Source organism: Elephas maximus, chromosome X, assembly GCF_024166365.1.
Source record: "Elephas maximus indicus isolate mEleMax1 chromosome X, mEleMax1 primary haplotype, whole genome shotgun sequence".
Classification (NCBI taxonomy): domain Eukaryota; kingdom Metazoa; phylum Chordata; class Mammalia; order Proboscidea; family Elephantidae; genus Elephas; species Elephas maximus.
The window spans coordinates 57,411,518-57,423,601 of NC_064846.1; the positions used below are offsets into that span (position 1 = coordinate 57,411,518).

Sequence of the window (12,084 nt, forward strand, 5' to 3'; positions counted from 1 at the left end):
AACATCTACATCTGATTTCTATGGGCCACAAAACCCAGTCAGATTGTTTGTATAGGTGTTTTTCCTTGTGTACAGAAATGGGAACCTCTTTGCATAAAATGTAAAATACACTATGTGTATACAGAATATTGAAGGTGCAGGAAATGATGGTCTACAGGCACACGTATTTGAACTCAGGGAACCATATCCACTGTCAATCAATCACTCCTTAAAAATCTGAGGTGATATGATTTGGTCATAACCTAATGCCTCATCCTACCTTCATTTGTTTCATCAGCTCAAACATCTGTTCTGGTGGAAGGCTGGCAACTGCTTTGCTAATGGACTCAGGGGCATCCTCAGGACTGATGGTCTCTCCATAAGGTGACTCAATGACAGGGGCACCGGTGCCAAGGCCTGGTCAGGAATAAAGTACAAGAAAGTTAAGGAGATAAGATAAAGGGCTAAATCACTTCAAGTATCTATTTTCCAGGGCTACCATAAGGACCAGTTGATAACTTAAAAATTCTCCGGAACTGTCAAATAAGTGATTTGCTAATCTTTTCTTTCTGTGGAGGCAAGTAACAGAGTGTATTTTCTGTTCTCAGAGGAAAAAGGGGACCATGATCACATAGATGGACAAAGTTAAACTAAGGTAGGAAACTAGGCATATGAACTTTTGACAAAACGCTGCACTAGCAAAAGGTTTAAACAGAAAAAAGATGTTAATTTAAAAATGGGATTTCTGGATCTATTACTTCACAGTAAAAAACACAAGAATGCCTTATTACCCCACCAGTTATAGATCTGACAATATAGTCATATGAGTGGCAAATGCTAACAACATGATTCGCACCTACTGATGGCTTGGTGAGCCTGAATAACTTCACCTCTAGCTGGAAATCAATTCCCCTCTTGGCAACTGAAGGACTCTCAATGTCAACTCTACCTTCTTTCTCAAAGATATTTACTTCCATAACTCAGGCTCCTCAAGTCAATCAAATAAAGAAATTGTGTCGCTAACTACTCCAGCATATTCTAGAATACACTCTAAATGGAAATTTTTCACTGTTACATTTTTACTAACCTGTATTTCATAAAACCTGAATTTATACTTACTCTTCAGCTCTTCTTTGTTCTTCTCACTAGCAGCATTATCTACTCTAAGTGCTCTACCACTGAATTCACGCCCATTCAGGTTCCGCATGGCACTCAGGGCCGTCTCCTGGTCTTGGTACTCACAGAAGCCATAACCTTTTGGTTTTCCTGTCTCTCTGTCATATACCAACCTGGTGAACAGAACCAAGTATCGGACACAAATGTTACAAATAATCGGACACAAATGTTACAAATACAGGGTTCTTGCTAGCATTTCCACTCTCTAATTTGGCCAACCATAGGATAAAACTTTACAATTCTGACTTTGCCTCACTAAAATCTTTTTAAGCATTTTTTTAAATGAAAAAAAAATATATATATCTCTTAGATAAGAATGCATGTGAATTGTATGGTATGTGAATTATACCTCAGTAAAGCTGCCCTAAAAAAAAAAAAGAATGCATGTAAAACATCACCAGTAAAAAAAAAAAAAACTTCTCATTATTCCTAATGGCCAAATTTGTGGCAATTTTTAAGAAGAAACCCCCTACTAAGAGGCAAAAGAAGGGGACCTCACCTGAAACTAACAACAGGTCCAACCTCAGAAAAGATGTCCTTTAACTGTTCTTCAGTAGCTTCATAAGGAATGTTCCCCACTAAGGAAAAAAATACGTGACATATTAAAATCCTGAGTTTGTAACCTAGGTCTTTAGTGAAAATGTAAACAGTACATTATCTACTTATATCACTGGGTATGTAACAATTGGCTCAAAATACAGTGTTCTTCAAATCCTTGCTCCACGGAACTCCTTCAGACGAGATTCCAATCTTATCTGCTGACAAAAATGAAGTAAACCACCGAGGAAACTCAATAAAAGGTGTACCAAACCAAATCCATTGCTGTCGAGTCGATTCCAACTCACAGCAACCCTATAGGACAGAGTAGAACTGCCCCATAGAGCTTCCAAGGAGAGCCTGTGGATTTGGACTGCTGACCTGTGGTTAGCAGCCGTAGCTCTTAACCACTACGCCACCGGGGTTTCCAAAAAAGGTGTAGGCACTCCTAAATGTTAGTTTTCAGACTTATATGACAAGTGTTAGATTTTCCTTAACTTCAGTGAAAATAAATACTAAGGCATAGGTATTTTCCTGAAAGTCTGCAAGTGTTATTTCTCACTATGAAAAATGGAGCTCTGGTGGTGCAGTGGTTAAGAGCTCAGCTGCTAACCAAAAGATCAGCAGTTTGAATCCACCAGCTGCTCCTTGGAAACCCTGTGAGGCAGTTCTACTCTGTCCTATAGGGTCGCTATGAGCCCAAATTTACTTGACAGCAATGAGTTTGGGTGTTGGTAACTACTGAAAATATAATTTTTATAACAAGCTCAAATGTCTGCATTTCCACACACACACACACACACTTAGGAAAGTCCAAGAATGCAGTGGAGTATATTTAAAAATTATTCTAAATTGTTTTGTCAAGTTCCTTTTCAAAAAGTGCTTTAAAATCACCACACATGCTTTGAAAAACAACTTATTTCGGCCGAAAAATTTACTCAGAATAGATTCAATCCTCTTCAGAATTCCTTCGACGAGGTCTTATTCATTCATTCATTCATTCATTCATTTATTTATAATCCACCTCAGGACACCAGGTGGCCGCTACCACTATGATGAACTGCAATGTTACCGGTAAAAAGCAGAGAAAGAAAATCCTTATCAGAGGGCGGAAAGTGGACATAGGGATCTACCCCCTCAGCATTTAATTTGCATTCTGGAATAGGGGGTGAGCAGGTAGTACGGGACAGTGAGGGACTGTCGCCATGCGCTCTCGCTTCCAGATAATAACTGAAGCTCGTGAAAGGAGAAACGCATAGAAGCTGAACGCTCGCCTAACTCCCTCAACAATATCGCAGAAAGGCTGCGGGACATCGCGGTACGGGAAGCATCTGTTTGCTTACAAATCTACCAGATTGACCGCCCACAGGATAAGCAGGTAGAGCTCGACGCCCGACCTATCACCGGCTCCGGTTCATGAGGTGGGAGAGTTGCAGGGGGCGTTCCTCGCCGTTCCCTGCCTCTTCCTGCCCTTCCCAGACGCTGGGCTCCACCGAATTCCTCTCACCGAACACAGAACGTAGTGAACGATCCACCGCAGGGTCCCTCACAGTCAAACCCGCCATCGCTCTCTTCAGGCGGCTTCCGGTGCGCTAAACACACTTCCGTACGGCGCGTGAGCCCAGCGCGGAACTCGCTTCCGTACGGCGCGTGAGCCGGAAGCTCCTGGGCCGGCGGACGCAGAGCCCGTCCCCAGGCGTCGTTCCGTCATCCGCAAGCTCTCGTTAGGGCCGTGAGTGGCACAACGCCTTCGTCGTCTGGCTACCGCCAGATAATATCGTTCTGGTCTAGATGGCGGATCCAGGCGACTTTGAAGGTTTTAGTCTGTAGAATTCTTGTTGTTACTCATTATCTCTTAAGTCGAGGTATCATCGACCACAATAAAGATGGCAGCAGCGGTTTTTACCATGGTAACAGGGAGCTCATTTACCAACAACCGGCACACTTTCATTTTAGTTCCGCCTTATTAAGGGAGGGAAATGCTTGCCCCGCCTCAGAAGCGTGTCTGCTGTCATTTTGCTAAAGTTGCGAGTGTACAGAGTGAGCTTAGGGAAGAGACTTTTGCCAGCGAAGAGAAGGAGGGGCGCTTAACGCCAAGTTGCCAAGATAGCTGAGGAGTTGGAGAGTTAAAAGGAGAACAGTCCCGTGTCTGCTCTCGTGTAGTCCCTGGGCTCTATATGCTTGGTGGTGGTAGGGGGCGAGGGGAGAGAACACTGACAGGCAGGGGATTGTAAACAACATAAAGCATCATTGACCATTGGTACCAAATTCTGGTGCTTGCGCTCCTGGAATATGGCATGCAGGACTAGTTGCCACCTCACAGGAAGACAGCCTGCCAGGGTTGGAGGAAGGAATCAAGAGCACTCTCTTTGACGGACTTTTTGTCCGAAAAAAGAAGGCAGAGATGCTAAAATATCTACAGAATTTGAGACAAGGACGTTTTATTAATCCCAGATAGATTAGAAGTGTGTGTGTGTGTGTGTGTGTGTGTAGATCCTTGCTTGAAGTATGAGGAATATTTGGTAAAAATAAATGAAGCTACTTTACACCGTGGAGCATGTCATTTAAAGTAATAATATGAGCCAAAATAAAAAGTTTTGGAAGAGTTCTCCCATGACTCCAGATTCCCACTTGCAATTACTGTGTGATCAAGAAAACACCTTGTGTTATAAAATAGTTCCAAACAAGATTTCAAAGAGCTTTGGCGAGCCATTGTCCCAGTGTGGTGAACTTTGTATAAATGCGTGTGTGGCTCAGTATCTTTCTCACCTAGTGTTTCCCAAACTTGAATGAGCAAAAGGCTCACCTTGGGTGCTGAAGAGTAGAAATTCCTGGATCTCCACCCCAGGCCTACGGAATGGGATTCTAGGGGAGGAATCTGAGAATAATTATTTTTAATCAACTGCCCTTGATTGTTAGGGTCAAGTAATTTGGACCGCATTGTACCTATTGAGGTAGCTTTATGGCAACATTTAATGATGCTTTCTTATAAAATTGCCCTTACATTAGTTTTCAACCTAGAACTACCCTTTTGTGGAGGAAGGTGCTTGGAAGTGTATCAGACTGGTTATTGTAATGGCTGAGGGAGTGCTATTACTTGTGGGGGGAGGGAACCAGAGATAATAGATGTATTTCTAAGTCCAGCACAGCCCTATACAATGAATCCCTCCCCCTACCTGATGCCAACTCTCTCCCCTTGAGAAACACTGAAAATTTAATACCCTTGTTAGTATCAGCAATACTAGACCAAAATGGATCCTGGATCTGAAGATCCTGTTGCATTGCTCGCATTGCATAGATAACTTATACTTCAGCCTTCTTATAACTGTGCAGGTGATACCAATGAATTAGTAATAATAAAAGCTAATACCAATTGAGATGTTTCAGCAAGCAGATGCTATGCTGTGAGTGCTCATTGTCTATGCCAAGAAATTTGGAAGACAGATACCTGGCCAACTGACTAGAAGACATCCATATTTATGGCTATTCCAAAGAAAGGTGATCCAACCAAATGCAGAAATTATCAAACAATAACATTAATATTGCACACAAGTAAAATTTTGCTGAAGGTAAGTCAAAAACGGTTGCAGCAGTACATCAACAAGGAACTGCCAGAAATTCAAGCTGGATTCAGAAGAGGATGTAGAATGAGGGATATCATTGCTGCTGTCAGATAAATCTTGGCTGAAAGCAGAGAATGCCACAAAGATTTTACCTGTGTTTTATTGACTATGCAAAGACTGTATGGATCATAACAAATTATGAATAACATTTTGGAGAATGGAAGTTCCGGAACACTTAATTGTGCTCATGAGGAACTGCAAAAATAGTGTGAGGACAGTGTCTAACCTCCTCAAATTTCACCAGGAGGAAGGAGAACCAAGATCAACAGTCCAAGGCTGATTCCTATGAGGTGGGGGTCAGGCATGCCTCCTCTCTCTGCCATCTTTACCAATTCTGACACCAACCATCCCTCCCACAAAACTCTCTACTTTTCTGCTGGGTTTGATAATTCAATGCAATGGCTACAAAGAACTCACAGACCATACTCATGATTATGGGGTTTATTTAGGAAGTAACAGATTATAATTCAGACTCAGGAAAACTCAAGGATACAGTTCTTCCATCAGGAAAGCCTCTTCCCAGCCATGTTCACATGCACACCTCTCCCTGTGCTAGGCCCCTGCCCAAAGGCGCTCAGCTTTCTCTCTCTGTGGGTCAGGAAGACCGTGGTGACATCTGCTGTGAGGTCTCTCCTTCCACTGCTTCTCTTCTGCCACCGCTTCTCACCATCTTCAGGGTTATAGCTCTCTCTCTCTCTCTCGGCTCCTGCTTCCGGGAGCTTCTCAGCACAGGGATCATGGGTCCAGAGCTGGCTCCTGGCTGTTCTTCCTTGGTGGCGCTGGGATCCTCTTTCCCGCCTTTGGAGTGGCTCATTTCAAGCCCAGCAGGATGGCAAAACTGACCAATTGCTTTGGAGGGCCACAATTACCCTATCACACAGTCCCACCCAATCACCTGGGTGGGAGTTATAAGACCATGGCAAGAAAGGCCACACAAAAGCAATCCATCATACTGCAGGAACATGTACACAGACCAAGAGGTATTCATTCAAACAGAACAGGGGGATGCTGATTGGTTTAAAATCAGGAAAGGCGTGTATCAGGCTTGTACCCTTTCACCATACTTATTCCATCCGTACGCTGAGCGAATACTCTGAGAAGCTGGACTATATGAAGAATGTGTGCGTGTAGGTCCTTGCTGTAGGATATATTCCTAGGAGTGGGACTGCACTATTTCTATTTCTAGCTTTTTAAGGTGGCGCCATATCTTTTTCCATAGTGGTTGTACCATTTTACATTCCCACCAGCAGTGCGTAAGAGTTCCAATCTCCCTGCAACTTCTCCAACATTTGTTATTTTCTGTTTTTTTTTTTTGTGCCAGTAATGTCGGGGTGAGATGGTATCTCATTGTAGTTTTGATTTGCATTTCTGTAATGGCTAATGATCATGAGCATTTCCTCATGTGTCTGTTAGCCAGGTGAATGTCTTCTTTGGTGAAGTGTCTGTTCATCTCCTTTGCCCATTTTTTAAATTGGGTTATTTGTTTTTTTGTTATTGAGGCATCGAAGTATTCTATAAATTTTAGTGATTAGACCCTTGTTGGATATGTCGTAGCCAAAAAATTTTTTCTAGTTTGAAGGTTCTCTTTTTACTCTTGATGAGCATAAGTGTTTAATTTTTAAGAGCTCCCAGTTTTCTAGATTATCTTGTGCTGCTTGTGCATTGTTAGTTATGGTTTATACTGAATTTATGCTATGTATTCGGGCCCTTAGTGTTTATTCGGGCCCTTAGTGTTGTCTCTATTTTTTCTTCCATGATCTTTATTGCTTTAGGTTCTATATTTAGGTCTTTGGCCCATTTTGGGTTAGTTTTTGTGTATGGCGTGAGGTATGGCCCTGTTTTCCTTTTTTTAACAGATGAACATCCAGTTTTGGCAGCACCGTTTGTTATAGACTGTCTTTTCCCCATTTAGTAGACTTTGGTCCTTTTATCAAAGATCAGCTGACCATAGGTGGATGGATTTACAACTGGCTTGTGAATTCTGTTCCATTCAAGTATATTTCTGTTGTTGGACGAGTCTCAGGCTGTTACGACTACCGTGGCTGTATAGTAGGTTCTGAAATCAGGTAGTGCGACGCCTCCTACGTTGTTCCTTTTCTTCAATAATGCATTATCTTCTGGGGCCTCTTTCCTTTCCATATAAACTTGGCGATTAGTTTTTTCATCTCCTTAAAGAATGCTATTGATATTTGGATCAGAATTGCATTATATCTGTAGATCGCTTTGGGTAAGATTGACATTTGAGTCTTCCTATTCATGAACATGGTATGTTTTTCCATTTATGTAGGTCTCTTTTGGTTTCTTGCAATGGTGTTTTGTAGTTTTCTTTGTATAGGCCTTTTACATCCCTGGTTAGATTTATTCCCAAGTATTTTATCTTTTTAGGGGCTATTATAAATGGTATTGCTTTCCTGATTTCATTTTTGAAGTTCTCTTTGTTGGTGTATAGGAATCCAACTGATTTTTGTATGTTGATCTTGTATCCTGCTAGTCTTTTGAGTCTTTCTATTAGTTCCAGAAGTTTTCTTGTCAAATCTTTGGGGTTCTCTATGTATAGGATCATATCATCTGCGAATAGGGAGAGTTTTATTTCTTTCTTTCCAATTTGGGTGCCCTTTATTTGTTTTTCTTGCCTTATTGTTCTAGCTAGGACTTCCAGCACAATGTTAAATAGGATGGTGATAAAGGGGATCCTTGTCTTGTTCCTGTTCTCAGGGGGAATAGTTTCAGCCTCTCCCCATTGAGAATGATGTTGACTGTTGGTTTTGTATAGATGTCTTTACTTATGTTGAGGAATTTCCCTTCTACTCCTATTTTATTGAGAGTTTTTTAATCAGGAACGGGTGTTGTACTTTATCAAATACTTTTTCTGCATTGATTGAGATGATCATGTGTTTCTTTTGTTTTATTTATGTGATGGATTACATTTTCTAATGTTGAACCATCCTCGCATACCTGGTATGAATCCCACTTCTTAGTGGTGTATTATTTTTTTGATATGATGCTGAATTCTATTGGTAGAATTTTTTTATTTATATTCATGAGAGATATTGTTCTGTAATTTTCTTTCTTTTTTTGTGGTGTCTTTGCCTGGCTTTGGTGTCAGGGGTATGGTGGCTTAATAGAATGAATTCAGGAGTATTCCTTCCTTTTCTATGCTCTGAAATAGTTTGAATAGTACTGGTGTGAGGTCCTCTCTGAATGTTTGGTAGAATTCTCCAGTGAAGCCATCTGGGTCAAGGTTTTTTTTGTTGTTGTTGTTGCAGTTGGGATTTTTTTTTTTTAATTACCTCTTAAATTTTTTTTTTGTTTGTTTTCAGCATGAATTTTTATTTATAGCCCTTTAGACAGATTTCAAGCCATTTGGCAACATGATCAAGAAGAAATAATGTAAATTACAAAATATTTCAACTTTTTTAGTTAAGTTCCTGTCATATCAGTTTTCTCTCCTTTTAGTTTGTCAGGTGACAATTTTTTTTTCTTTTCTTTTTTTTTAAAATTTTTATTAAGCTTAAAGTGAACATTTACCATTCCAATCAGTCTGTCACATGTAGGTTTACATACATCTTTCTCCCTTCTCCCACTTGCTCTCCCCCTATTGAGTCAGCCCTTACAGTCTCTCGTTTCGTGCCAATTTTACCTTCTTCCCTCTCTCTCTATCTTCCCATCCCCCCTCCAGTCAAGAGTTGCCAACACACTCTCCCGTGTCCACCTGATTTAATTAGCTCACTCTTCATCAGTATCTCTCTCCCCCCCACTGACCAGTCCTTTTCATGCCTGATGATTTGTCTTCGGGGATGGTTCCTGTCCTGTGCCAACAGAAGTTCTGGGGAGCATTGTCTCTGGGATTCCTCTAGTCGCAATCATACCATTAGGTGTGGTCTTTTAATGAGAATTTGGGGTCTGCATCCCATTGGTCTCCTGCTCCCTCAGGAGTTGTCTGTTGTGTTCCCTGACAGGGCAGACATCGATTGTGGCCGGGCACCAACTAGTTCTTCTGGTCTCAGGATAATGTAGGTCTCTGGTTCAAGTGGCCCTTTCTGTCTCTTGGGTTCTTAGTTGTCGTGTGACCTTGGTGTTCTTCCTTTGCCTTTGCTCACGGTGGGTTGAGACCAATTAATGTATTTTAGATGGCCGCTTGTTGGCATTTAGGACCCCAGGTGCCACAATTCAAAGTGGGATGCAGAGTGTTTTCATAATAGAATTGTTTTGCCCATTGACTTAGAAGTCCCCTCAAACCAAGTTCCCCAGACCCCAGCCCCTGCTTCGCTGACCTTTGAAGCTTTCATTTTATCTCGGAAACCTCTTTACTTTTAATCCAGTCCAATTAGGCTGACCTTCCTTGTTTTGAGTGTTGTCTTTCCCTTCACCCAAAGCAGTTCCCATCTACAGATTGATCAATAAAAAGCCCTCTCCCTCCCTCCCTCCCTCCCTCCCCCCTTTGTAACCACAAAAGTATGTGTTCTTTTCCGTTTTTTCTATTTCTCAAGATCTTATAATAGTGGTCTTATACAATATTTGTCCTTTTGCAACTGACTCATTTCGCTCAGCATAATGCCTTCCAGATTCCTCCATGTTATGAAATGTTTCAGAGATTCGTCACTGTTCTTTATCGATGCGTAGTATTCCATTGTGTGAATATACCACAATTTATTTACCCATTCGTCCATTGATGGACATCTTGGTTGCTTCCAGCTTTTTGCTATTGTAAACAGAGCTGCAATAAACATGGGTGTACATATATCTGTTTGTGTGAAGGGTCTTGTATCTTTAGGGTATATTCCGAGGAGTGGGATTTCTGGGTTGTATGGTAGTTCTATTTCTAACTGTTTAAGATAACGCCAGATGGATTTCCAAAGTGGTTGTACCATTTTACAACCCCACCAGCAGTGTATGAGAGTTCCAGTCTCTCCGCAGCCTCTCCAACATTTATTATTTTGTGTTTTTTGAATTAATGCCAGTCTAGTTGGTGTCAGATGGAATCTCATCGTAGTTTTAATTTGCATTTCTCTAATGACTAATGATCGAGAGCATTTTCTCATGTATCTGTTGGCTGCCTGAATATCTTCCTTAGTGAAATGTGTGTTCATATCCTTTGCCCACTTCTTGATTGGGTTGTTTGTCTTTTTGTGGTTGAGTTTTTTTTTTTTTTTTTTTTTTTTATAATGACTTTTATTAAGCTTCAAGTGAACGTTTACAAATCCAATCAGTCTGTCACATATAAGTTTACATACATCTCACTCCCTACTCCCACTTACTCTCCCCGTCTTGAGTCAGCCCTTTCAGTCTCTCCTTTCTTGACAATTTTGCCGGCTTCCCTCTCTCTCTATCCTCCCATCCCCCCTCCAGACAAGAGTTGCCAACACAATCTCAAGTGTACACCTGATATAATTAGCTCACTCTTCATCAGCGTCTCTCTCCCACCCGCTGACCAGTCCCTTTCATGTCTGATGAGTTGTCTTCAGGGATGGTTCCTGTCCTGTGTCAACAGAAGGTCTGGAGAGCATGACCGCCGGGATTCCTCCAGTCTCAGTCAGACCATTAAGTTTGGTCTTCTTATGAGAATTTGGGGTCTGCATCCCACTGCTCTCCTGCTCCCTCAGGGGTCCTCTGCTGAGCTCCCTGTCAGGGCAGTCATCGATTGTGGCCGGGCACCAACTAGTTCTTCTGGTCTCAGGATGATGTAGGTCTCTGGTTCATGTGGCCCTTTCTGTCTCTTGGGCTCTTAGTTGTCATGTGGGCTTGGTGTTCTTCATTTTCCTTTGCTCCAGGTGGGTTGAGACCAATTGCTGCATCTTAGATGGCTGCTTGTTAGCATTTAAGACCCCAGACGCCACATTTCAAAGTGGGATGCAGAATGATTTCATAATAGAATTATTTTGCCAATTGACTTAGAAGTCCCCGCAAACCATGTTCCCCAGACCCCCGCGCTTGCTCCGCTGAGCTTTGAAGCATTCATTTTATCCCGGAAACTTCTTTGCTTTTGGTCCAGTCCAATTGAGCTGACCTTCCATGTATTGAGTGTTGTCTTTCCCTTCACCTAAAGCAGTTCTTATCTACTGATTAATCAATAAAAAAACCCTCTCCCACCCTCCCTCCCTCCCCCCCTCGTAACCACAAAAGTATGTGTTCTTCTCAGGTTTACTATTTCTCAAGATCTTATAATAGTGGTCTTATACAGTATTTGTCCTTTTGCCTCTGACTCATTTCGCTCAGCATAATGCCTTCCAGGTTCCTCCATGTTATGAAATGTTTCAGAGATTCGTCACTGTTCTTTATCGATGCGTAGTATTCCATTGTGTGAATATACCACAATTTATTTACCCATTCATCCGTTGATGGACACCTTGGTTGCTTCCAACTTTTTGCTATTGTAAACAGAGCTGCAATAAACATGGGTGTGCATGTATCTGTTTGTATGAAGGCTCTTGTATCTCTAGGGTATATTCCGAGGAGTGGGATTTCTGGGTTGTATGGTAGTTCTATTTCTAACTGTTTAAGATAACGCCAGATAGATTTCCAAAGTGGTTGTACCATTTTACATTCCCACCAGCAGTGTATGAGAGTTCCAATCTCTCCGCAGCCTCTCCAACATTTATTATTTTGTGTTTTTTGGATTAATGCCAGCCTTGCTGGTGTGAGATGGAATCTCATCGTAGTTTTAATTTGCATTTCTCTAATGGCTAATGATCGAGAGCATTTTCTCATGTATCTGTTGGCTGCCTGAATATCTTCTTTAGAGAAATGTGTGTTCATATCCTTTGCCCAC

General features: G+C 41.7%; 1 protein-coding gene across 1 annotated transcript in view; it reads right to left on the reverse strand.

Moving 5' to 3' along the window:
- Positions 1-3,314, reverse strand: part of CSTF2 (cleavage stimulation factor subunit 2) — a 30,146-nt gene extending 26,832 nt beyond the window's left edge. The window contains exons 1-4 of the mRNA XM_049871723.1: positions 3,200-3,314; positions 1,655-1,733; positions 1,099-1,268; positions 260-396 (exon numbers count right to left, since the gene is read on the reverse strand). Of these exons, the coding sequence (XP_049727680.1) occupies positions 260-396; positions 1,099-1,268; positions 1,655-1,733; positions 3,200-3,257 (444 nt within the window). The 5' untranslated portion in view covers positions 3,258-3,314. The remainder of the gene's footprint in view (positions 1-259; positions 397-1,098; positions 1,269-1,654; positions 1,734-3,199) is intronic.
- Positions 3,315-12,084: the final 8,770 nt, after the last annotated feature.